This window comes from Morchella sextelata (genome assembly GCF_020137385.1).
Source record: "Morchella sextelata strain SCLS chromosome Unknown scls_3, whole genome shotgun sequence".
Taxonomy (NCBI): domain Eukaryota; kingdom Fungi; phylum Ascomycota; class Pezizomycetes; order Pezizales; family Morchellaceae; genus Morchella; species Morchella sextelata.
The window spans coordinates 710,694-736,113 of NW_025408618.1; the positions used below are offsets into that span (position 1 = coordinate 710,694).

Consider the following 25,420-nt stretch of genomic DNA (forward strand, 5'->3'; position numbering starts at 1 on the left):
TATACGTGTTTGCATGAGTATTAGCGTGTACGGTAGAGATCAACAGCATAGTCTTCATCATAGTCACTAGGAAGCACTTCAATCGTTTTAGTTTACAAGAGATGAAGTAAATAAACTTTCCCGAGTTCAGGAATAGACTCATAGCCTTTGAAAAAACAATAGCTATAGTCGACAGGTCATATCAAAGAAGGTCAATGATCAAGAACGGAATGACTGCCCTGAAACTAGTTAAACAGTATAGTCTTCATCGGCGTGGTCAGTAACATTTATGATTGGTTGAATAGTCTGCATATATACCACAAAGAACTGCCCCCGATACCCGGGAAGGGAAGGGAGTTGATATAGAAAGGGTAAATAGTAGGTAGTCCTATATATATCAACCTTGAACTATCTCGAGGAGAGCAAAACTACATATATCTTCTTGTGAGCTACATATTAATACATATTTAAAGCCCTTTATTGAGAAGAAAGAACTGATATATATACACAAGTATCATAGACAATTGACTTCGTAGATAGATTGGACAGTATTAATTCACTCTCGGGCTTTAGCAAATCTAGGTGGGCAACTTGAGACTGACATCGTATTAGAATTATAGTGAACTCTCGAATCCTATTTACTCACTACATGCATATTGCGGCCAGAGGTCGCACTACAATTGTAGCATATATACGTCCTAACTCACCGGCGTAACCTTCCCTTCCATGAACAGGATGCGCCATTCATGATCAGACATAACATTAGTCATTATCACACAGATTGAGTATTAGAATGAATGGGCCTCAAGACCAGAAGAGGGGCTAGCAACGATGACGTTTTGGGGCCTGATTACCACAAAGTTCACCAGCAAAATTAATTTCAGCATAGTGCGTGCAGATAGAACTTATAGTTACTTTTATTGTCTGATATAGGAACACGGTCAGTTGGTGAGCGAGGCGTTCCCCAGTTTACCCATGACGTGACTCAAACTACGCATACATACTAAACCAGTCAGGCATGAAGAATCCGCGCCGCAAAGTCACCTACGGAAAAGGGTGCTAAGATTCTAAAATATCTAAAGGAATGACTAAGTTATCCAAATCGGAGGGGAGCAGCCTCTAGTTCTGTTTGTAAATTAAACAACCTTGGCGGAAATGCTTTGTTTCAACGTCCAATCAGCTGTAGCTGAGCATCATATCTTGAGATTTAATATTGGCGCTGCTCATAAGGGGGAGAAAAGAACTCGAGTTATTTCACTCTTGAAAGAACTAGCGGATATCACTCTTATAGTTCCATCTAAAAATGCAAAAGATATGCGTGCGTCATAGTTGAGCACTCGATGCCAAGGCAAACCGGTGCGAAGCAAACTGCTCCTCGTTATACACCGAACACGGCTATCCCTTAGTGTGTCAATAAATACTAAACCTTTTTCGCAGGTTCCGAAATATCTGGCTTTCCTATCAAACCCTGCATTTACTGTGGTTTCCCGGCCCCCACGAAAGGGGATCAGCATTGACAGACTAAGGGATACTTGTAGTGCTATCAAAGAGGATACGTACCGCCATGCATGACGGGGAGCTAGTGATTGATTAATAATTCATTAATTGTATGCAATACTGGAGAGCTAGAATACAGATGAGGAATTAACTCAAGGTCTAGGTGCTTCACATTTATTTAAAAAGGTAGGCAAAATTGACTGGACCCCTCAGAATGAGCTTGACGAGAGTTTAGGTCATTTGTGACTCCTTCATGGGTTGCGAGTTGGCCAGTAGCATTGAAGTGTCTACTAAGTAACTTGTAATACGAGGATATCCTTTTTCTTTTTCGAATTCCCTCTATTCAAATCATCTCCACATTTTTTTGCGCTAGAAAAAGAAACTAACGGCCGAGGTAGTGAAATAAGTGTTCTCTTAAGATGTATGTTTATTCTAGGACTCTGTGTCTGGGCTTTTATCTATGGCGGCATGCTACCTGAAGACACGCGATTTGCGAAAATACTTTGGGTGATATCGGCTCCTAGTAACCTGAGATTGTAGCTGTATATGCGCTGCGTTGGCTCATCCTTAGGCATTGAACTCCACAAGACCGTTTTGGGTGAGAGGGAGCTTTCTTTGTCGTCTAGGAGGTTATACGGCACTAAAGGACAGAACCGTCACACGCTAATACTAGAGGGCTTCATTTATCTATAATCTCACTGGTAGAGGCCGTATCTTGAACTTAGATGAAGTACGGAGATGAAAAATGAAAAGGGAAAGGCTATGGGTAGCAATTCTTCATACTTTTGGATGCTTGTTCAAGCCATCTTACAGAAGTTCAAGACGTATCAGTCATGCTTCGAGGCTCATGTGGATATCCATGTTCTACTCGTTACTTTCGCCGTGTACTCCATGGCCATGGTAGTACAACCCCTTTGGGATCAAATTTTCAATACCTACCTGGATTCCAAAAGAAATAGCACAGTTGCAAGGAGGGCTTGTAAATAATCCGGAGTGCCTCGTTCGCCCGATTGAGTCGGGTACAATCCTCGAGTATCCATGAATGGTTTGGGAATATCCTGCTACAGCTAGCCACTCTCGATACTCAAAGTCCTTTATAAATTTATCTCTATTTGAGTGGCGTGTTTCTTTAATAGTGGCTTTCACACAGCCGCCTAAAATTATCAATTCGTTACAGGCTTAAGCTTGGAAAGAATTTCTGGCGGATATCTTGTGCTGTTGTTTACCTGGGACCCCTGATTCAGATAGTGCTATTGGGGCTGTTGCGCAATTGCGTCCCAATAGAAACACTTGAGGATGATAAAATTAGACTGCTGTAGCACCCACGTACGAGAGGTCTGTGTATCAGCCATGGACTATAATGTCTTCCTTGTTTCTATGGTATGGGCTGCGCCACGTTGCCTATGATTTTGGACTTTGTCACAGAAGTATAGAGCCTGTTGTGTGTATGCGTAGTGTTTCTATGTGCTGGGTGGCTGGACTTTGGCGGCACATAATATAACTGGACAATCCTTAGCCAGGACTGAGTCAATATGAATAAGTTCATTCTTGACCATTGATAAGACATCTAGCCGGCCTCATAGCCCAAATACTCCAGGCTTATCGAATCTAGAGATCAGGTCGTCCTATTGCGGACACAGGCAAAGCCTTATCAATAGGTGTGTGTTGAATCCTGGCACACATATGCCACTCAACTGTATTAACCTTAAATAAGAAAGATATTAGAATACCTCTTAACTTCGTGTCGTCGTTCATGATCGAGGATCAGACATGCCTCCCGTATTGTTTAGAGAGATTCCGGGAATAAAGTTTCGACCTGCGGTGCTTACCCAGTCAGTAGCACCCCTAGGTCAATGAAGTGAAAGCAGAAGATTATAACATTCCCCGATTTTTAGCTGTTCTGTTCTAGCTCCTTTTTCTCAACAAGGATGGGATGCGTAGTTTCTTTTCTTCTCGAGGAATTTGGGGTGGGGTATAATTGGACAATCCTCAAAGTTGGAGGTATCCTAGAACCTTCTAGTATTAAACTCCAGCAGCGAATAGGAGGGATGTAGATATTCTCGTAAAGGGAGTCGGAAGGAAGATCGCTAACAAAACTTCCCCTTACCAAAGCGAAAAAAACTAGAGAAAAGGAAAAAAGAAATTCATTGTAATGTCGGTGCCATGAATCGAACATGGGTCCTCTCGGAATCATTATCTAGTTGCCTAGAAACCACAACGAGAAGTACTAACCACTATACTACACCGACTTGTTTTTAGTTAGTCAAATTGAATTTTTCAACATCAAATTTGTGGCTTTCCCAATCAGGTATGGTGAGTCAAGCTACGCGGTGACCCATCTGCCGAGAAGTCAGTCCAGATCGGAATTTAGCAACCCAAACAGGTAATTCATTGAAGAACCTCTTGACACATAGTCTCATCTTCGGGGTTTCTGATATCACAGCTTCCTTGTATTACTTTCGAGCTAAGTTGACCATCCAAGGAATAATACATGTGGCCGCTGTTGTTGCTCCACTTCACACTTTACAGTTCACAACGGCATACATTAATTTATCTTTAAAATCGCCAAAGGAACATTTTTCGACGGCCAGACAGGTAGGGTGATGAATGTCAATGACTCATCACATTGAGCGAGCAAGCTTAAGCCAAGGAACGAGTGACTCCTTGTGATTCCGTATAATTTGTGGATAAAGGATATAGGTCTTGAGCGTGTATTTGTATGTATCTATCACATGCTGTTAGCTTGACTCACTAAGAATATTAAGTAAACTATTAACAAACGAGAAGTTAGCGCATCGAAGAAGTCAGTGAATAGGAACAAAAGCCTTGAGCCCCCAAGGCCTTTTCGTAATTACTGCGAGGTTTTGAAATCACGCAGTTCCTTTACCGCTGCATGGAACGCTCTCATGGATAGGCTAGTGAACCTGCAGGACTTTAATCATAAATGAGACCCTATTTTTATCTGATAAATCTATTGATTATGATAATTCTCTCAACAGTTTAAGCTGAGCCTATCTATTCATGCAGTACTTGCGAACTGTCTCAAGCCAGAGGTGAAGATAAATATGATTTTGCTGACAACAATATTGGAGACAACCCTTATCGAGGGACATCCTTGGGAAAGCTAAGTCAGAGGTGACTAGGCTTTTCGTACCACAAGAAGGGCAAGCGGTTAAGGTGACGAGCCTATTTCTTAGAAGATTCTAAAGTAACTGAGAAGAGGCTATCATATTTTCAACTTATTTCTGTTATTAAGGCTTGAAACCAAACAATTTTAATACCACAGACGAATACGTACATTGTATACCTTACAAGTCCCAAACATCCATGGCTGGGTAGGTGAGGAGCATTATATCCTAGCGTGGAACAACCCTTAGACGCTGTCTGGACGACTAGACTCGAAATCTATGAATTTTGATAGGGATGAGAATTATATCTAAGCGGCTTCCCACGAATGGTGAATACTTTTCAGAGGCATCTTCCGGTAACCCCGTGGCTAACTGATAACCATGTTCGCCAGGATGGCTAAAAGAATGCCCGGTCGACCGGCTTGCAGGCCCCTCCAAAATTATACGAGTCGAGATGTTCACTCGACTAAAATTCGAGTTATGGTATGGCCGGCCGCGTTGACGAAAAGAATCTATCTGTATGTTAACCTAGAAAATGGTCGTGATCCTTATTGCTTCGATGATGACACCCGTTAGGTTGCTGGACTAGCTGTTCATATGTGAGGATGGGGGTGAGGTTTTCGTAGGGGATGTTCGACAAGGAGTATTGAGCTTGAGTCTATCCTAGGTGAGTCGAGGAGCCAAAACAGCGAGTTGTGGTACGTCCGTTCTCGAGCGACGCTTCTAGGGATGTAACAGTTGAAGTCTTGGAGAAACAGGCCCTTCAAAAATAACTTACTGGGTCCAGTCTGGACTACTTCGAATCTCCACATTTTGGGGGCTGTAGGTCCTATATTATAATACTGCTGGTACAATGGTGGTAGCTTTCTCCCTGCCAAACACATACGTACTCTGCCAATTAGCTTTGCACGCATGCGCATCAAAAGATATCGCCCGCAAGTGGGTGGCCAGTGTGTCATGATGTACGTCGTGGTGGATTGTGATTGCAGGGTTAGGTGTCCCCCTAGCTCACTTTGCCCTCCCTCCCTTAGATATTACTTCCGGCGCACTAAAAAATTGTGTGGGCGAGTGTAGTCTAGGGGTAGACAGCTCGTCTTGCATGAACACCGAGTGGGTTGAGTCCCCATGACCATCAGTAGGTCATGGGCTCAATCCCGGGGGTGGGAGTGTCTGTGGGGTGTATATTATATACCGGGAAATGTAGCCCATTATATTACAGTACTGTATTGGGTAGATAGCCCCGCGAAGGGTATATGGCCACAGCATCACTTTTTGTGAATTATTGCCCATTTTTGTTTTTTGTTTTTGAGCTTATTGGGTGGCCTGAGGGCCTAGTGATATCGATCAGAGCTCTCTCTGACCGGCCTACACTACAAATTGAACTATCTTAGCTTCTCGCTCATTATTTGGCCAATTGGTCTCCCCCATGGTCAGGGCCAGATATAGGATTAGGCCGGTTTATAATTAGCGAAACTTTTTCAGACCATATTCTTTTATAGTATAGTAGATACATGTAGCTCAGTACATGTAGTCAACCGAGAGAAACATACAGCCATCTAGTACCTACAGTTCTACATGTTGTTTCAAAATCCGGGTCTTTACCGCAGAAACTAGAGGCATCCCTTTCGTTCAGCGAGAGGCACGTAGCTCATCGGTACCATCTTCTTCTCCTCACCCGAACTATACCCAATTCTCATGATTTCCTCTCGCGGGAGACAAGGGATACTAATACATTATGCAGCTTTGTTCTAACACAGAAAAATCTTCCAGAGCGTCCCGACGCTGGATGAACAACCGATTGCTTTAATTATTTGATCGATCAAGACTGAGTGAATCTTCTTGGTTAATGGAATGAGAAATGTGGCATCTGCTTATAACGTCGCAGTTGCGGTGGGTCTTGTAGAGTTCTTTTGACTAGTATTTCACTGCTTGGCTCTCTTAAATCTACTCGTTAATTGGCTACGTTTAATTATAAGTGGACGTCTTGGACCACGAAGCAGAATTGCTCCCATCTACACATCATACGCGCAGCCTTGATTCTGCTTCTCTTCTATACCACCACCCAACCCCACCCCTCATTCCTCCATCCTCTAACGCTTCTTTATTCTTATATAAGTTTAATAGTGCTATATATATATATATATTAGCTTCTTACATGGCTTTTCACGACCTCAGATGTCAATAGACACTCAAGAGTGTAACCTCTATGGATAGTTTCTTTCATTTATAAGTTACTAAGGTATGTATGGCTCTGTATAAGTAATTCTTATGGAAAAATCTGCTTTAAAGGCTAATCATAAAGCTACACGCACTTAACATATCTTCCCTCAAGATCCCTCACCACAAACCTGCACTCGCCATGAATGACTGGCGGAAACCCTAGAAGATAAGAGCAAACTACCTTTCGGAAGAAGGGTTTCAGGAGACACAGAAGTCTAATTTACATACGTTCATGAACATAGGACAACTGGGTATGATTAATTCGTAAGCCTACGTATTAGTGAGAACGATGACTGGCGCCTAAATAATGAACGTCGTTGAGACGGCCAATGATAAGTAGCCTTGGCAACTGTTTTCTAATTAGAGTCTTTTAGGCCGCCAACCGTAGAGTCTTTTAGGCCGCCAACCGTAGAGTCTTTTAGGCCGCCAACCGTAAAGTCTTCCAAGCCCCAGGCCTTCTTCATGTATGACATGTCACTTCCTCCTTTCCAGTGTCAGAACTAGGAGTACGCATCGGAATATTTTGGGTCCCGAGACTTAGGATTTCACTCTATGAGTACTTTCTAGCACTAGGCCTACACAATGGTCTTCGTTCCTTGGGACTTTGATTTCTAAGTCTTATCTACTCTACCCTATTCTAAAATATGTGGTTAAACACTCTAGGTTAGATGGTTAGTTGATAGGCCTCATATGATAATCATCGACCCCGGATCCTGATTTGACAACGTCCATCGAATCAGGGTTGCAATCCAAGCGCGCTCCAGCTGCATCCTCGTAAGGAATTAGCGGGGTAATGGCTGTGCCACGCATAGTTTTTCCAATATAAGGCCGAAGAGAGAGAGGCCTTGGACATCTCCTGGCGTATCTTCTGCATGAAGTTATGGACGCAACAGGCTTCGCCATTGCAGCTCTTCGTGAGGTTTACAACATCGCCGTATTCATAAAAACCATATATACGGACAGTAAAAACTATGATTCGGACAAAGACGAGATATCTTTCAAACTATCCCACGAGTTGGAGGTCCTGCGTCTTTTCGATCGAATCTTCTTCGACCCGGCCACCGGAGTTGTGGTGGACGAACGTATGGCCGGTCACCTGGATTTCGGGAAGGAACATATCACAAGTATAATTGTACGCTTGCGAGACACGCTTGAGATATATCGGAATGTGGGGAAAGAACATTTCGATGTCGACGTCCAGGACGACGATTCTACGTTGGGGAAACGTGAGGCGTTCAAGAAGAGGCTGGCGGATTTGAAGAAGAAATCATGGAGTTGGTCTTTGTTCGATAAGGGGAGGCTGCTTGAGGTCGTAGCCAGTTTTAAGGAGAGCACAGTCAAACTGAAAGAGATATACTTTCTCATCATGCTCGATTCAAGTCGTGGGCGTGGGACCGATAACCAGAATCTCCAGCAAATTCGGTCTATTGACCCTAGTCTTGCGTCTGGTCTCATGCGTCAAGAAATAGCGTGGAAAGTAGAGACGAAGCAAGAAATCAACGTCATAGAACCACTGAAGGGTGATATCGAGCCGGTATCTGGCCAGGTCATCGGCGACTGGGCAGCACAAAGAGTTTGGAAGTATTGTGAAGGCAGTAAAGAGAGCCTTGTGACGGTCGAATACAAACGCTACCGCCCAGCTGATATTCTTGCAAATGACAAGCTCTTCCCAGATCAGAAAGCCTATATGCGGCTTGTCCGAGACCGAATCCAAGCACTCGCCACGATTCTTCAGGATCCTTTTGGTGGTGGAGAGGCGGGAAATGCCACTGCCACAGACGACCATATACTTCATACATTTAAAGCACTAGGCTACATCGACCGGGTGGAAGAAGGCCGTTTTGCCCTCCTATTCGAGATTCCAAAAAATGCTCTCAAGGATCCAGGACCAGTAACCTTAGCTCAGTTCCTGGGCCGAAATGGAAGCATCCAGCTCGAGGAGCGTTTCTTCTTGGCTCATTGCCTAGGGACTACCCTTTTTACCCTCCACAGCTCAGGTTGGCTGCATAAAAACCTCAGCAGCTCCCAGGTCGTTCTAGTCCGGAGTTCCATGAAAGAATACCGCATAGCGCCTTATCTTACCGGCTTTGAATATTCACGCCCAGCAGACGAGAGAACGGACGGGGAAAACGACTATGACGTCCGGAGAAACCTCTACCGGCACCCTCACAGACAGGGGTACCCGCGAGAAGACTTCCGGCCGATCCACGACCTTTTCTCGTTCGGCGTACTCCTACTAGAGATTGGGCTGAGAAGGACCATGGTTACCCATTTTGAAAAATACATACAAGACCTCGAGAAGAGGGGAGAACTGGCAGAGCCTGACTGGTTCGGCAAAGAAATGATAAAGCTGGCCGAGAAGAAGCTGGCCGAGGCGATGGGCCGGAGATATCGAGATGCAGTTCTGGCTTGCTTGAAGAGCAACTTTGGTATCGAGTCTAAGGATATGAGTAGGTCAAGGTTGGCGATCGCCTTCAGAGATCAGGTCTTGGTGCCGCTGAAGGCGGGCATGGCGTTGTGAAGATTATGTTTGTATAGTTGTTGATATATAGAGATGCGGTTTTAGGCTGCTGTTTTGGATACGGATGTTAGATAGCTTTTTTTTTTTGATTATACGCAACAAATCGAAGTTATCGTTGTCTCATTTTCCCACGAGGGCCTTTTTCTCTGGCTACTTCTAAGTATATAGCAAACATTTCTAGAAGCCTTATCAGGATATCTCGGCCTCCTGCTAGCCACATTACAATGCCTAGGTAACTGACTCGGGGTAATCCCTCTTGAAGACCTGGCGCGCTATGAGGGGCCTGCATGTTTTCAACAGCCCAGCATAAAACTGGGTTTGCTAGGTGTTCGAGCTCAACTGAGCCCACGGCGTACAGGTGGAGACCCTTTAGGATGGGAGAAGAAGGGGGGGGGGGGGGAGTGTCGATACTGTAGAGTAGTTCAACGTCGAAGCTCCCAGAAAACGTCACCTATCCTATGGCATGGCCGTTCTTCTCAATCTGTTCATCTCCCTGGACACTGGGGAAAACAGGAAGAGTATGGTGTGGTGGCCATGGGAGAGTGTGTATGGTTCGCAAAAAGCAACTGGGAAAGAGAGAGAGATGGCGCTATTTATGTACTTGCTTACCAGCAAAAGAACCAGGGATTATTTGTATGAGAGAACGGCGCCACTCCATACAAATTGTTCTTGCCCTAAGCAACTGCATTTTCTGGTTCTTTTGCTGGTAAGCAAGCGGGAAGATAAGGTTGGGTAGTACTAGCGTAGTCTCGTACCCATCCCCTACATGTATGTACATACATGTATAGACTTGGCAGCAAGCTGCCCTCGAAGCAGGGGGGGTTGGGGACGAGCCTAGTACTAGCGTCATACTGCGGTAGCCTGATCGCTCTTCCCGCATTTGTTCACGAAATATCACTCGGAGATATAGTACGGAGTTTGTTAAATACTAAGTCTAATCATAACTGAATTTCACGGCTCCATAGTCCTTCTTGTCTGTTTTCAAGAACATGCAGGCAATCATCTCATCTCCACACAAAAAGAAAGAAAAGCATTACAGATCACATCACACGCCCATGCTAAACACTACAATACACAAAAAAAGAAAGCAAGAACCAGAAAAGAGCACACAAGTCCTACCCCCCCCCCCCCCCTCTCTCTCTCTAAAACCCCCTCCTCCTCAAACTCGGCGTCATCGGCCTCTTGACCACCCCCACCGCCGTCCCCGGCCTCCTAACCACGGCACTCGTCGCCGGCCGCCTCTGCGCCACCCCCCTCCCCGCCATAGCCTCCTCCCGCGCGCGCGCGTTCGCCAGGTCCTCCTCCTGCTGCGCCTTGTCCTCGGCCATCTTGGCCTCGATCTCCATCTTCTTGTTGATCTCGTTCTCTGTTGTGCGGCGCTCGCGCGCCGAGTAGCCCTTCTCCTTGACGCTGTAGAAGACGCCGCCGAGCTCCGCGAGCCAGTGCGGGTCGACCGCGGTGACCGTGGACATGTATTCTTTGGAGGTGAGGATGAGTTCGTGGTAGACTGTAGGGGGGGGTGTTAGTTTTTCGCTTCAGTGGATTATGGGGGGGGGGGGAGGGAGGGAAGAACTGACCGACATAGTCCGGCAGATACCCCAACCCATACAGCGCACTCGTCGGATGCAACTGCACCGTCACACTCGTCCTCAGATTCGTATACTCGCCTATCCCCTTCACCTTCGCGGCCTGGTGATAATACCCACTGCAAATGCACTTCCGTATCAGGTCCCAGTCCGTCCCGCAGCTGCTCAGCGCCATCTTCTGGAACTTCATGATGTCCATCAGCTGGTTGCGGATCTCCTTCGCGCGCCGCAGCGCCTTGGGCTGCAGAAAGTGCTGCACGCACCACCGGTCCGAGTACCCGTTGCTCTTCCACTGCGTGTACACATGCAGCAGCGTCAGATGGTCGCTCTCGGCGACAAAGAAGCGCTCGCGCGCAGCGTCGCTCTCCTCCTGGCGCTCCTTGGGGCGGTAGAACACGCTCGGCACCGAGAGCATGGACACGATGGTCAGCATCTCCTCGGAGCAGCCGTAGTCGACGCTCATGATGATGAGCTTCGAGAGGCTGGGCTCCATGGGGAAGTTTGCCATGGTCTTGCCGAGCCCCGTGAGGTCGCCGATGTTGGAGAGGGCGCCGAGCGCCCACAGGTCGAACAGCGACGTGGTCATGGTGTCCTGCGGCGGCGGGTCCATGAAGTCGAACTCGAGCAGGTCGCGCACGCCGAGCGACTTGAGCAGCAGCACGGTGTTGGACAGGTTGGTGCGCTGGATCTCGGGGATGGTCTGCAGGTACATCTCGTTGCGGAACGCCTGCTCCGTGTACAGGCGGTATGCCTTTCCCGGGCCTGTTCGGCCGGCGCGCCCGGAGCGCTGCGAGGCGTTGGCCTGCGAGATGGGCGTGATCTGGAGGGCGTCCATGCCCATGCGCGGGTTGTAGACTTTGAGCTTCGAGAAGCCGGCGTCGACGACGTACATGATGCCCTCGACGGTCAGCGAGGTCTCCGCGATGTTCGTGGCCACAATGACCTTGCGCGCGCCGCCCTCGCCGCGCTCAAAGATCTTTGCCTGCAGGTCTGCCGGCATCTGCGAGTATATCGGCAGGATGTTCAGCTTCGGCGGGTTATTGAGCTGCTTGAGGCGCTCCGCGATGACGTCGCACGTGATCTCGATATCCTCCTGGCCCGTCATGAAGACGAGGATGTCGCCGGAGCCCTGGCCGACGTGGATCTGCAGCACCTGCTTGACGGCGGCGTCGACGTAGTCCTCGCACGGCGACTTGGACCACAGCACGTCGACGGGGAAGGTGCGGCCGGGGATGATGTACTCGGGGGCGCCGCCGTAGAAGCGCGAGAAGCGCTCGGCGTTCATGGTGGCCGAGGTGACGATGAGCTTGAGGTCGCGGCGGCGCGCGAGGATCTTCTTGATGAGGCCCATGAGCACGTCGGTGTTGAGGGCGCGCTCGTGGGCTTCGTCCATGATGATGCAGGAGTACTTGTCGAGGTTGGGGTCGACGAGGGATTCGCGGAGGAGGACGCCGTCGGTCATGTCTGTCAGCGCAAGAGGAGTAGTAGTTAGCATATATGCATATATAGATAGACAGAGCAGCAGTAGACCAATGATATCAAGATCATGAAAAAAGAAGCACTCACACTTGATCACCGTCTCATCACTCGTGCAGTCCTCAAACCGGATCGCATACCCCACCAGCCCGCCCAGCCTGACCTCCATCTCCTCACTGACCCTCTTCGCAACACTCATGGCCGCCACCCTCCTAGGCTGCGTGCAGCCAATCATGCCATTCTTGCCATATCCATCCTCATACAGAAACTGCGTCAACTGCGTCGTCTTCCCGCTGCCCGTCTCGCCCACCACAACCACAACCTGGTTATCCCTAATGACCCTCAGCACCTCCTCGCGCACCGCAAACGCCGGCAGGAACTCCCGCTGCTCCCGCAGCGTCCGCCCCTTCGTCAACTCGCTGCCCCCGCCCTCCTGCGGCTTCTGCTTCGCCATGTGCTCCGAGAACTTGTTACTGCCGCTCCCCTCGCCCTCCGCGCTGTCCGCCGCGAGCACGGCGGCAGAGTCCGTATCGTCGTCGTCCTTCACCCCCAACACATTCCCCAGCGCCGTACCCGCGATGTTCGTCGCCTCCTGCGCCTGCTTGGTGCGCTCGCGCTGCATGCGCTTCTCCTTCACGAGCGTGCTCCCCTTGCGACTAAACACGGCCATATCGCTCTGCGGGTCCCTCACCGCCGGGATCGGATCGAGCTGCTTCGTAAACACCCTCCTCCCGTCGAGGAACGGCGGCCTGAGATCATGCACCAGCAGATGCACGCGCACCTCCTCCTCGTCATCCAGCTCGTCATCGCCATAGTCCGCGCGCTGCGCCACGCCGCTGGTCAGCATCCTGTTGGTCTCCCACGCGTCGACATCCTTCATCTTCTGCTGCGCGCGCGCGCTCATGCGCTTGCCCTGCTTCTTCTCGAGCAGCGCCTGCTCGCGCTGCTGGTCGGCCCACGTGTTGTCGGCGCTGCCAAACGGGTTGTGCGTCTCGTCGCCGAACGCGTGCCCCAGCTCGTCGCCGGCGTACCAGTCGCGGTCGAGCGCGCTGTCGTCCGCACCACCACCGCCACCACCAATGGCCGGCCCGTCCTCGAGGTCGCGGTCGAACGTGGACGGCATGCGCGGCGTGGCGTTGCCGAAGCGCGAGGAGCGCGCGGTGGAGGGGCGGGCATTAGCGTAGCGGCCGGCGTCGCGGAGCGGCGTGGGGTCGTGCCGCCGCAGGTTCTGCGGCGTGTATTTGGAGTCGCGGTAGGCGTAGTCGGCCCGCCTGTCGCCGCCGCCGCCGCGGTCGTCTCTGCCGCGGTCCCTATCCCTATCTCTGTCGTCACCAGCACCCAGCCGGCGGGCGCGGTGGGCATTCAGCTTCTCGCGCGCGGCCTGCGAGAGCCCGCCGCCGTGCGAGGGCGTGTCCATCCTCCGCTCCCTGATATGCCTCCCGACCGGCAGCGCCGGCTTCTTAAACTCCACAACCTCCTTCACCTCCTCCCCCTTCCCCGCCGCCTCCTCCGCATCTCTCCCGCCCTCCAAGTCCAGCTTAATCCTCTTTGCCAGCCTATCCAGCCCCAGCCTACTCTCCTTCTTCCCCGCCTCGCTGTCCCTGCCGCCATTACGCGGGACCAGCAGCCCCCCGGGCATCTCGCCGCCGCCGCTGCCGCCATGTGCGCGTTCGGGCGGCGCCGCAAAGGCGGTGTGGCGCGAGCGCTGCTTGACCTCGTCGTAGACGCCCGCCAGGAACTCGTCAGAGTACTTTCCGAGCGTCTGCACGGCCGCGATGAACGTCTTGGGGCCCGGCTGGTCGCGCGCGATCTTGATGATGTTGGCGGCGAGGTAGGTGTTGGGCGTGGGCGTGGAGAGGTGGGACTGCAGCTGCTGGGCGAGGTGCGCTGTGTATTGCTCTGTGAGCCCCGGGGGGAGGTCGGGCGTCATGGCTGTGGTTGTGGTTGTGGTTGTGTGTGGTGGGGGGAGGGGAGGGGGGGATTGTTGGTGGTGGAGAGGTTCGGGGGGGGGATTGTTGGTGGTGGAGAGGTTCGGGGGGGGGATTGTTGGTGGTGGAGAGGTTCGGGGGTGAGATGGATGGAGAGCTGGAGAGGATGGAGGCAGGGGGGTGCCACAGTCCAGCCACAGTCCAGCCACAGAGGTGGGCTGTGTGCGTTCTTGTTTCGAGGGATGAATGGGAATTGGGGGTGATTGGGTGCAGTCTCTCTCTGTCCAAGTGCGAATCGCGGGATAGCAGACTAAGCCAGTGAGTGAGTTGAGTTGGCCAAGAGTGAGTGAGTAATGAACATCGACAGCCCGGGCTGGCTTCCCGACACACCCATTCATGCATAAAGCCACCCAAGCAAGCAACACAACACAGCACGCATTGAAACCTCGAGTTCAATCACCACAGACCGGCAGCCAGAACAGCAGCCCAGGCCGACGTGACCAGAGATGTGGCACGCAAAGGCCCGAGACATGCGCAGGTGGCGTAGATACAATCTGCCTAAAGAAAGCCACAGAGCACCACCGTCTGTCTTATCTTCGCTTCCACCTACATGTAGGCACTCTCCACCTGCTCTGCTCTAGCTACTCCAGCTACTCTCGAAATAGCAGCTAGCCGGGTCTCTGGAATGCAAACAGAAGTCTCTGCGCCGAGGTGGGCGCACTGTGCTGTACTTTCCCGTAATCAAACCGCTCGGCTCGTGGATAGCTGCGTAGAGTAGGTAAATACATGTAGAGTAGGGCAAGCAAACAAACGCACAAGATTAAAGGGCCCCCCCCTTCCAACAGCGATCGCTTCTCGGGCATCTCCACCGCGCCCATCACTCACTGCCCGCCATACATACCAGATATATCTATCTGTGTATCAGATCTCCAGGACCGGCCGACAGAGCATCATCAAACAGCGCGCGCACCCTCATCTGCACCCGTGGATTCGCCCTTCCCGAGATATCGATCTCCACGTCGCACAGGCACCACCCAGGCACCACCCAGGCATTCCCCGTTCCCTCCCTGCCAGCCAATCTACGCGAAACACCGGCTGACGACACTTCTTGCGATCCCTCTTTAATTTTGCCACATTAAGCCGCAAAACAACCACTGCCTAACCAACTACACATGCATCCATCCCCCCCCCCCCACCCCACAAACACTCCCCCCCCCCCCATCCCCACAAAAAGGAAACAAGTCTGAGATTCCATATATAACAACTGTGCCCCTCCTCAAGCCTCTCTCTAAATACAATATATGCGCCTACCAGAAGAAGCCCATCATCATCCCCAGACTACGACTACTACTACTACCCACCACCACCACAAGGAACCATGGCGTCCCTCAACCCGTTCCGCGACATCAACGTCACCGCCTCGGAAACACACTACACCTTCCGCTCGCCGTCGACGCCCGACGCGCCCGCGCTCGTCGTCGCCCGCCCGTCCGGCGACATCAAGCTGACCGACTCGCCAAAGCCGGGCGGGAAGCGTGTCACCAGCATCGCCGGCATCCTGGGCATCATCAAGCTGCGACTTGGTGAGTTCTCTTCTGTCCATCCCCCGCTCTCTGGAGCTCTGTAAAGGCTTACAAGGGCGGTTCTAGATAAATACATCATCATCATCACAAAGGCCCAGCTGGTTGGGCGCATCCGCGGCCACATGGTGTACAAAGTCCTGGCGACCGAGTTCCTGCCCATGCGCGAGCGCCAGCTGCACGATGCGGACGAGGACATGTATCTAGCGCTACTACGCACGCATCTGCGGACGGGGCCAATGTACTTCTCGTACACGTTCGACCTCACAAACAGTTTCCAGCGGCAGTCGGCCGCGGATCTGGCGGCGCCGCTGTGGCAGAGGGCGGATGATAGGTTCTTCTGGAACCGGTATATTTCGTCGGATCTCATTGACCTGCGGAGCTCCAACCCTGCTGTAAGAATGACCGTTTTGCTTCATGGAAGCTGTACTGGTAGCTGATTTGTCTGGATATATATATATATAGGTCGATCCGTACATCCTGCCTACGTTCTTTGGCTTCCTCACAATAGCTACGACCGCAATCAACTCCACGCCTTGCGCCTTCATCCTCATCACTCGGCGCTCCCGGCACCGCGCCGGAACCCGCTACTTCACTCGCGGCCTAGATGTCACTGGCAATGCAGGCAATTTCAACGAAACCGAGCAGATCATTGTCCTTGGGGACACCGCCGGGGGTCTCGGGGGTCTCGGCTTCTCCGCCCAGAACTTGTCTCCCGCCAACACCAAGAGCAGCCTCGACAGCGAGCAAGCGCAAGTGTTCTCGCACGTCCAGACCCGCGGTTCCATCCCCGTCTACTGGTCTGAGCTCAACACCTTGAAATTCACGCCCACACTGCAAATCAAAGGCATCGACCATGCGCTCCCTGCCGCGCGGAAGCATCTCAGCGAGCACATCCGTCTCTACGGCGAAACCCACCTCGTCAACCTGATCAACCAGAACGGCCGCGAGTCGCACATCAAGGCCGCCTACGAGTCGGCCGTCAAGTCGCTCACCCCCGCGCCCATAGAGCACCAAGAGCCCTCCTTTGTGACCCCCGAGCGCTTCCGCGAGATTGCGCCCACAGGAGCAACCGGCGGCCTGCTCGACAGGCTGTACTACGTCTACTTTGACTTCCACCACGAGTGCCGCAACATGCAGTGGCACCGCGCCCAGCTGCTCCTCGACAAGCTCCCCCTCGGCGAGCACCGCTACTTCCACTCCATCGGCAGCGGCCAAATGGCCTCCGTCAAGTCGTGGCAGACGGGCGTCGTCCGCACAAACTGCATGGACTGCCTCGACCGCACAAACGTCGTCCAGAGCATCATCGCGCGCACAGTCCTCGCCCAGCAAATGATCGATGCCGGCGTCATCCCGCCCGGCACCAACACCGCCGCCTACACAAGCTTCGAGACCCTCTTCCGCAACGCCTGGGCCGACAACGCCGACGTCGTCAGCCGCGCCTACTCGGGCACCGGCGCCCTCAAGACAGACTACACGCGCACCGGCGTGCGCACAAAGGCCGGCGCCCTCGCCGACGCCTCAAACTCGATCACGCGCTACATCCGCAACAACTTTGCCGACGGCCCGCGCCAGGACGCATTCGACCTCTTCCTCGGCGTGCACCTGCCCTCGCCCTCCACGGGCCCCCTCCGGCTCTTCACCGACCGCAGGCCGGTCCTCATCCAGGCGGTGCCATATCTCCTCGCGGCAGCAGCCTTCTTTCTGCTCGCTGCGCTGCTCCTGCCCCGTGATGCGGCGGCGGCGCCGCTGCCGATGGGCGTGTTTGCGCTGTGCTGGCTGTGCGTGGGCGTGTGGGCTGCGGGCTTCGTCGTGCGCTTCGGCGTGCTGTATGTCAAGTGGCCGGCTCTCAATCCGCCGCAGTTCTGTGTTGAGGCGACGCTGAAGGCGGGGAGGGAGGCGGAGAGGGATATGGTGGTGGGGAGATGGGTGGTGGGTGGGGAGGGGGCGCAGAAGGGACATAGAGTGAGGAAGAGCGTGTTTGGGATTGAGAAGTTGGAGGAGGGGAAGAAGAGGATTGAGTAGAGTTTTTCTTTTTGGGATGGGGCGTTTGTGGTGTTTTTTCGTTCTTTGTTCGGTGGGAAGGTTTGGGGGGGGGGGGGGGGGGGGAGGAGGGTAATGGATATGGACATGGACCTAGGTATATTAGATATAGGATAGAAATAAACTGGCCATTTCTTTGCTATTGATCTGTTTTTATGAATTAGTGTTTCGTGTATTCAGTGCAGTGTGTGTAATCTGGGGTTTGGCTTATGAGCCGGAAGAATTTCTATGCAGGCCGGCACCTCCGATCCTAGATATTCCACAGTAACCGTCAAGTATAAGTACAATAGTCCGTTGTTGGTGGCCGGTGGGTGTCTAGGCAGGTGTAGATAGGTTCAGCCCAAATCGTGGTTGGCTATAGCGTTTATTGCAGGCTCTGGGGGTCTCATAGAACTACCAAGCCCCGGAGGGAGAGATCCATATACCCGTCCCACCACTAAATCCTATTCTTCCCAGTACCAGTAGCTCGATCTAACTCTTCCCTCGGATTAAAGGCGTGATTGGCAATTGCAAGGCTGCTATCACTGGGTTGTATGTCCGAGTGATAGTCTGTGAATGACGGTTCATCGAAGAGATGAAGTGATGAAGTGATGAAGTGATGAGGAGCTAACTTGATGTTAATTTATGGATTTCTTGATAGGTATCGTGTCCTCAAACTAAGACGCATTGCATTATACGTACAGTATCAGAAACGGGGGTAAAACTGATACCGCATCAGTACGGCATTGTGAGAATGTGCCGCTTTATCTCCGTGTTTTAACGGAGTATACGGTAGTATTACCGCAGTAGTTACGGCATTGCTAAAGTCTGCGGTAGTGGTTTTATCCATGTTTCTGACATCACTGTGTGTGGAGGTTACCGTTGAAGGTCCGATTGAAGGACGCTCGTCCAAAATAAAGTGTGGGTTATAGGGCAGTTCGGCGGACCGGCAGCGGTCAGAGGTGACCCAACCCACCGCCCGCCAAAACCTAGCCCTGTCCGCCGGGGAACCCTGTGGCTGTGCTTTCACCATTGCACATGTTCTTTCTTCTCCATGCGGAACCATGCGAGAACACAACGACCCATCACGCATAGTAGCTACATGTACATCTACATCCTATCATGCCCCCTTTCCTCTAAAGCCCAGTGATTATCAGATAGCTATTGCACATACGACCCCTCTTTTAATTTATTCGGGGGATTGAGGGGGTGCGTGTAGTTCGATCTTGATGGTGAGTTTCTCTCTAAACCTTGTTTGTGTAGGCACAATATAGCTAATCTTATGCTGTGTGGTATGCCTTGCTCCGACTATTAACATAATTTGGGGATGCATCGGTGGCCGAGTGGGATGGCTATCTGCATCCTATGGTATTTTTGATCTAGGATTTCTTTCCTCTATCACTCCCCCCCCCCCAAAAAAAAAAAAAAAAAAAAAATCATATCTGGGCCCTTCATCCGCCCTTCTTTTTCGGCAGTTAACACCACCTCCATCATTCCCAGAAAACTCACCAGCAGCAGTCAAAGAAATACGCGATCAAAGAAGCACAAAACCACACAAATATCCCAGAAGAAGAAATCTTCTCCGCGCACCAGCCAACTTTTCATTTCCCGCCAAATGGGGCACAAGGTGTCACTCGCCTGTGCTGCGTGCCAACCCCTTCCAGGATCCTAGCAACAGAAGAAGAATAGCCGGCATGGAGGGGGGCATACAGCCAACCCTATAAACGAGTGACGGACTGTGATCCGGGTCCCTAGATCTCTATCGACGCCTATAACAGCACGAGTTATTTTTTCCAATGGCTACCCTTAGAGATGGAAGTGCGTCCTAGGGGAAGCGACGCCAAGAACCAGTAGCTCTGAATTCAGTCGACCCGAGAATGTTGGCATGTTCGATTTGCAAGCCACGGGGAGGACCGGGACGTATCATTTTGTTACCGTCGCGGTTCAGTTAGAAAAGTACCCGGAAGTGCAAAATCCCTTCAATACATGTAGTAGTACGGGTTATTCGGTTATAATTTTTTTTAGCGCCAATACTACAGTCCGAACGAATAAGATACACCTTCCATAGTAAAGTATATGCAATACTACACTACGGAATCCCGATCGCGAGTTAAGCCATTACCATACGTAGGATATTACTTCCGTGGCTACGAGGCTATTATTACTACCTGACTTGGGAATATTCATAGCCAGTGGATCTATCCCGTCTTTCTTATGCAAAGGATTGCGTTTTAATGCTTTCAATGCTCGCTCCATGTTGTGTCTCTTTCCGGACCCCCGGGATATGATATTTATATACAATTCATAAAGAATAGGTACATGCAGTGAAGGAGAAAAAATAACAGTTCAGTTTTTACCCCCACCTCCCGACCTCCCACCCCCACCCTTTTCGTCTGCCCCCCACCCTCTGTTCTACATGCACTACAACCGTAGGGGGGGAAAAAAAGATATAAACACCCCGCCACCAAAATAACTACTCAAACAATATATACTATATCATATCGCCCTCAACTGCTTTCCCAGATATAATCCGCGCCATGTAAAATGATCTAACCGTTTACTCACCAGCAAATATAAAAACGCATTTACAGCAAGAAGAGAACATGTAGGTGAGATTCATAAAAGCCGATAGAGAAGAAAATGATGGAAAGAAAAAACAAAGAAAGAAAATCCACAACTCGCCGCTGCTACCATGCTTCTATGTCCGCTTCGAGTGAGGACCCCAAGGAACCATCCTTCCATCCCTCGTAACCTCCGTCCCGATTCTGAAAGCAACCTCTTTTGCAATTCTCGGTTCCTTGTCGATCAAGTTCTGGCAAGCTTCCAGAGTCCTCGGATAATTTCGGTCGTAATCCTTCATTAATCCATCTGCAACCCTATTTCCTTCCCTTATCGAGTTCTCAACCTGTCGCAGCTCGGTTGTCATTGTTTCGAGAGTCCGGATGAAGGGGTAGAAGGTTGGCATTTGGGGCTTCATATCTGAAGCCTGGGTGTAATAGTACCCTTTTCGTCCGGGCCACCCTGGCATTAACTTTTTCTCACAGACCGCGAAAGCTCGGTGTAGGTCCCCCCCTATGGTGAATGCTTGAACATAGTCGTTCCAAACATTATTGTCGAACTCGTACCCCATATTCACGAGAATCTGCATCTCTATATCTATGGATGTGAGATCGCCAGCCTGTGACATGGCTTTGATGAAAATGCTGAACGGAGAACAAAGGGTGTGGCGCTTAAAAAAGATCGCAGTGTTCGTAGTGGATTGTTGGACAGGTTTAGCCAACCTTCCGGCAAGTCTTTTGCAACTCTCCCACGTTGACCTCACACCGTCGGTGTTGTTTGCCTTCATATGTGCATTCATCAATGCTATATACATCTTAAGTGTGGGTCTGGTTCCACCGGGCCTCTGCGCATGGGCTAGATTAAGGAAGTCTTCGAATTTCTCCAGAGCTTTCGCGTACATGCGTTCTTTACCGTAAATAGAGACCAATGGTGTGAAAAGCCAAGGAGGAGTTGCCGATTTGACTAGGTCCATTGATAGAAGATCCAACACTTCGACCTTTTTGGTGACCTCTACTAGGATCTCATTTGCAGACTCCAATACCAGTGCTCCACCCCGTAATCGCCACTTGGAGTGTTCCAAGAATGCCGACGCCTGGATAAGAAGTGCTAGCGAAGTAGACTGAGGCGTGATTTCCTGCTTTCGCATTTCCCGAAACGTATCCCAAACCCTTCCAGTATCCCTTCTACTCATGTGTCCCACCATGAGAATAGAGTAATGAATCTCGCTCGGTTGAAATCCTTCTTCCTGTAAGACCTGTAGGATGTTGTAGGCGGCCTCTACTTTGTTGATAAGGCATAGCGAATGCATGAGAATTCCGTAAGTGTATTCATCGAAAGGCACTCTCAAATTTCGCATACGGTGATATGCCGTGTTCAGCTTATCCGTTTGCTTCCTAGAAGCATATCCCGCGAGCAAGTTATTCCACAGCTGTGTTGTTTTGATTGTAGATTCCGGTTTCTCGGCCCTGTTGTCTTCCACCTTTTCCAGAATTGTCTCTGCAGCCTCAATATCGTCTACAGCCACATGTGCAGCGATTAAGGCCGCATACATCATGTTGTTTGGTTCAAAACCATTCTCCACTGCCTCATCAAACAACCTCTTGGTGTTTTCAACGTCACCACGTTCCGAAGCCATGGTTATCAATGTAGTGAAAGTATATGCATCGGGTTTTAAGTTGGCAGCATACATATCCTGGACCCGGTTTAAAGCCCCATCCACGTCATTCGCCTTTGCATGAGCATTGATGAGGATATTGTGGGATACTCTATCAGGTGTCAATCCAATCCCCTTGATTGTGTTGAAAACCTTGATCACCTCTTCCAATTCCCCACGGATAGTATGCGCCTGCATCAGGTGATTATACGGGAATACGGTTTGCAACTCAAAGCGCTCAAAAAACTGGCCTACCAACTCCTTCACTATACCCGACTCGCCCCGGCGTGCCATTTCCTTCATGAGAATGTAATAGGCTTGTTGATCAGGTTGGGATCCGAAAGCGAACCAATCATCGAAAACCAGTTGCATGCCCTTCCAATCAAGCTGCTCCCTGAAAGCGCGGAGGGCAGCATTCAACACGCTATCGCTCGGCTTGATACCAGCAAATTCTCGGTATTCAAGATATATATCTGTGGCTTGAACGAAATCCTGGTGGCGGTAAAGGTGAAAAAGGACGTGTTCGTAGTCTGCACTTCTTTTTTCCATGTTTAATGATTGCATAAGGTCCCATATATGCTTGTATTCCAGAGAATCATTCGGGGAAACCTGTGGAGATGTCAATGATTCCAATGCTCCCCTCAACAGCTCCTCAACAAATCGCTGTATCGAACTTCCTCTTTGCATTGTTTCTGCCATATGAATGAACTTTTCCTTGAAATTGGGCACCAATATGGCAACCAAGGTGGTATTGAGTGAATGGGGGTGTGTCGGTGGGCAACTTTCTAACAGCTCCCATGCCTTCACTGCCATTTCAAAGTCGTAGTCGATACAATGTGCAATGAACTGCTCAAAGCCTGCAAGCTTCGAGCTGTAGCCTCGCGAAACATTGGTCTTCAAAACCGAAAAGGCAGCATCAACCATACCGAGATCAAGTAGGGCAATGACTATCTTCGAATATTCCTCTGGTGTCCTTTTCTCGGCTGATATATGCTGGAACATGGTCACAATCCTTTCTTTATCGATCCGTCGGTCTGAGTACTGTAAATATGAGAGCATCCAGTGTCGTTGATCTTTCTTAGCTGAACGGTTTCCTCTATCTTTCTCGTTTAGATAATGATACCATGCCTGATCGTAATAAGCTTGTTCCCCAGACCCTTGCAGATGTTGAAGGCTTATAAACCGTTCATCCCACTCTGGCATGGCTTCGGCGTCAGGGAATCTAATTTCCGGTTCAAGTTCTGGCTCCTTTCTTACAGTTGTGTATAATCTTTTAGATCCATGAGAAAACACTGTTCCGGGCGGCGAGTACTCGTGATCCTCTCTCCGTAGTGGCGTCGAAAAATATCGTAAAAATGCGAGTGTCTTTGCTGGGTATAGAAATTCCAATCGAACGACATCCTTCGTGGCACTTCGGCCCTTTAAACAATCCTTCTCACGACCCCCCTCTACATTCTCTTCATCGTAATTATCTGGTCCCTTTCCGCCACTACTCCCCAACCCAAACCCAAACAGGCTTGTTGAACTGAAATCCAATTCACCGGCTCCATGAACCCAGAATGCAGAATGTAGCATCCTCTTCTTCAATTGTCCACGTAGAAGACGGCGACCGCAAGTCTCCAATCGAATGGAAACCCGTTCGAGCATACCCCGTGAACACCCCAGCTGGTAACCGTAACCGTACAGGCGAATCGAATGTGATGTCTGTAGAAATGGAGGAATGATCAGGTACTCAATTCTTGAAACAAAAATCACACAAACATGTAAAAAAAGAAATTGACTACAAACCTTCAGACATGCCCTCCACGCGCGAAACGTGATATTTGCAGCCGCGGGAGGCTTTGCAACTAATTTCAGAGGAATTGAAGCCCAAATGTTCAATGTGGCGGCTCCGATGGCGGGGTTCCGTCACGACTTGAAGCAACAGAGGTGGGACGAGAAACGCCTGAACAAAAAAAAAAAAATGCGGCTCGGTGACTAAGACACGCCTCAACATGTGGCGTTGAGGAAAGGAAAAAGCGACCCACGACGTCAACACTTTGAACACACATCCCCCGCAACTTATAAAACAACGAGATATGGCGAAGGAACAGTTCAAGGAAAAGCCTGAGAGAAGAAAGGGCTTTAATGTTGGCCCCGCCAACCTACCTGACGGAACCTACAGGCGCAAAGGTTCAGACTACTCACCTATTGAAGCACTGTTGAATTCACCCACTAATATCATCATTCACGCTCTAGTTGTTAAGATTAAAAAGTCTCTCATCCACAAAGCAAAAGTTAAGAAAACATTTTCGAAGGTCGTCTCCAAAGATGAATCATCTACCGACCTATACGCAGCCCAGGCGCAAAAATATCTCGAAGAAGCCGCAATGCTGAAGGAGCAAGAGGAGAAAGAACGTGCTAGGATACGGAAGGCAGCAGAAGACTCGGGGGAGGTAGAGAAAGATGCTCCAGAGCCCAAAGTCCAAAAGATGCACCCAGAGCGACAAGCCGCATTGGAGACTCCAGCACCAGTTGAAGAAAAGGATCAAGAAGAAAAAGGATATCGCTCACGGAGACCCCCGAAGAAACCCAAAACATCATCTTTCAAGCGCGAAGAGGAATATGCAGCAAAGGTTCAGGCGGAACGCGAGGCAGAATTAAAGGAGATTGAGCAAAAGAGGAAGAATCACGAACATAAAGAAAGGGAGAGGCAGAGACGGAAGAACGTTATGGGTGCACGGACAGCAAAAGGTCAACAGAAGCTGGGGAAGCAGGGCTCAATGCTACTGGATAAAGTTAAGGCCATGATGGGCTCATCTTGAAGAAAGATTAAACCTATCTCTTTGTTTCATTTTAAGTGTTTCTGGCGTTTCGTGTCTTTACTATACTACATACAGTGACATGCATTTACTAGCAATACATGAATCGTAATTCTTACACAAACTTAATGAATACATCATACAAATCCCAAAAAGTCACATTTAAGTTGCGAGTATCTGATTGTGCCATGTTTCTGGACCCTACCTACTACACACCAACCGCATTGAATCATAGGTCATCACTCACCGATCTGACATAATTCTCCGTGCCCTAGGTCTCATTTAATATTTACCTGCTTGTGCATTTAGGTGTTATTTATAAATTTCATGAAACCGAATCCTCTCATTTGAAAGGCAACCTGCTAGAATTGCATACTCGCAATTTCACAGCGTTTCCGGACGCAACTGCTATTGCATACACAGAAAAAACCCGCCAAGGCTATCTTTTATATGGCATGCAATAGTGGTC

At 50.1% G+C, this 25,420-nt stretch overlaps 5 protein-coding genes across 5 annotated transcripts; 3 read left to right on the forward strand and 2 right to left on the reverse strand.

Annotated features, from left to right (window-relative positions):
• Window positions 1-7,704: 7,704 nt before the first annotated feature.
• H6S33_009017 (uncharacterized protein) lies at window positions 7,705-9,345 on the forward strand (the record flags this gene model as incomplete). The annotated part of the gene is made up of 1 exon (XM_044840366.1): window positions 7,705-9,345. One exon carries the CDS (start codon window positions 7,705-7,707, stop codon window positions 9,343-9,345), a length of 1,641 nt encoding a protein of 546 aa, XP_044697832.1.
• Window positions 9,346-10,487: 1,142 nt separating this feature from the next.
• H6S33_009018 (uncharacterized protein) lies at window positions 10,488-14,337 on the reverse strand (the record flags this gene model as incomplete). Its single annotated transcript, XM_044840367.1, has 3 exons — window positions 10,488-10,852; window positions 10,923-12,395; window positions 12,498-14,337. 3 exons carry the CDS (start codon window positions 14,335-14,337, stop codon window positions 10,488-10,490), a joined length of 3,678 nt encoding a protein of 1,225 aa, XP_044697833.1.
• Window positions 14,338-15,713: 1,376 nt separating this feature from the next.
• Window positions 15,714-17,940, forward strand: H6S33_009019 (uncharacterized protein; the record flags this gene model as incomplete). The annotated part of the gene is made up of 3 exons (XM_044840368.1): window positions 15,714-15,918; window positions 15,985-16,310; window positions 16,381-17,940. 3 exons carry the CDS (start codon window positions 15,714-15,716, stop codon window positions 17,938-17,940), a joined length of 2,091 nt encoding a protein of 696 aa, XP_044697834.1.
• Window positions 17,941-20,635: 2,695 nt separating this feature from the next.
• On the reverse strand, window positions 20,636-23,797 carry H6S33_009020 (uncharacterized protein; the record flags this gene model as incomplete). The annotated part of the gene is made up of 1 exon (XM_044840369.1): window positions 20,636-23,797. One exon carries the CDS (start codon window positions 23,795-23,797, stop codon window positions 20,636-20,638), a length of 3,162 nt encoding a protein of 1,053 aa, XP_044697835.1.
• Window positions 23,798-24,228: 431 nt separating this feature from the next.
• H6S33_009021 (uncharacterized protein) lies at window positions 24,229-24,954 on the forward strand (the record flags this gene model as incomplete). The annotated part of the gene is made up of 2 exons (XM_044840370.1): window positions 24,229-24,322; window positions 24,389-24,954. The coding sequence occupies 2 exons, from the start codon at window positions 24,229-24,231 to the stop codon at window positions 24,952-24,954; spliced, it is 660 nt and encodes a 219-aa protein (XP_044697836.1).
• Between the last annotated feature and the right edge of the window lie 466 nt (window positions 24,955-25,420).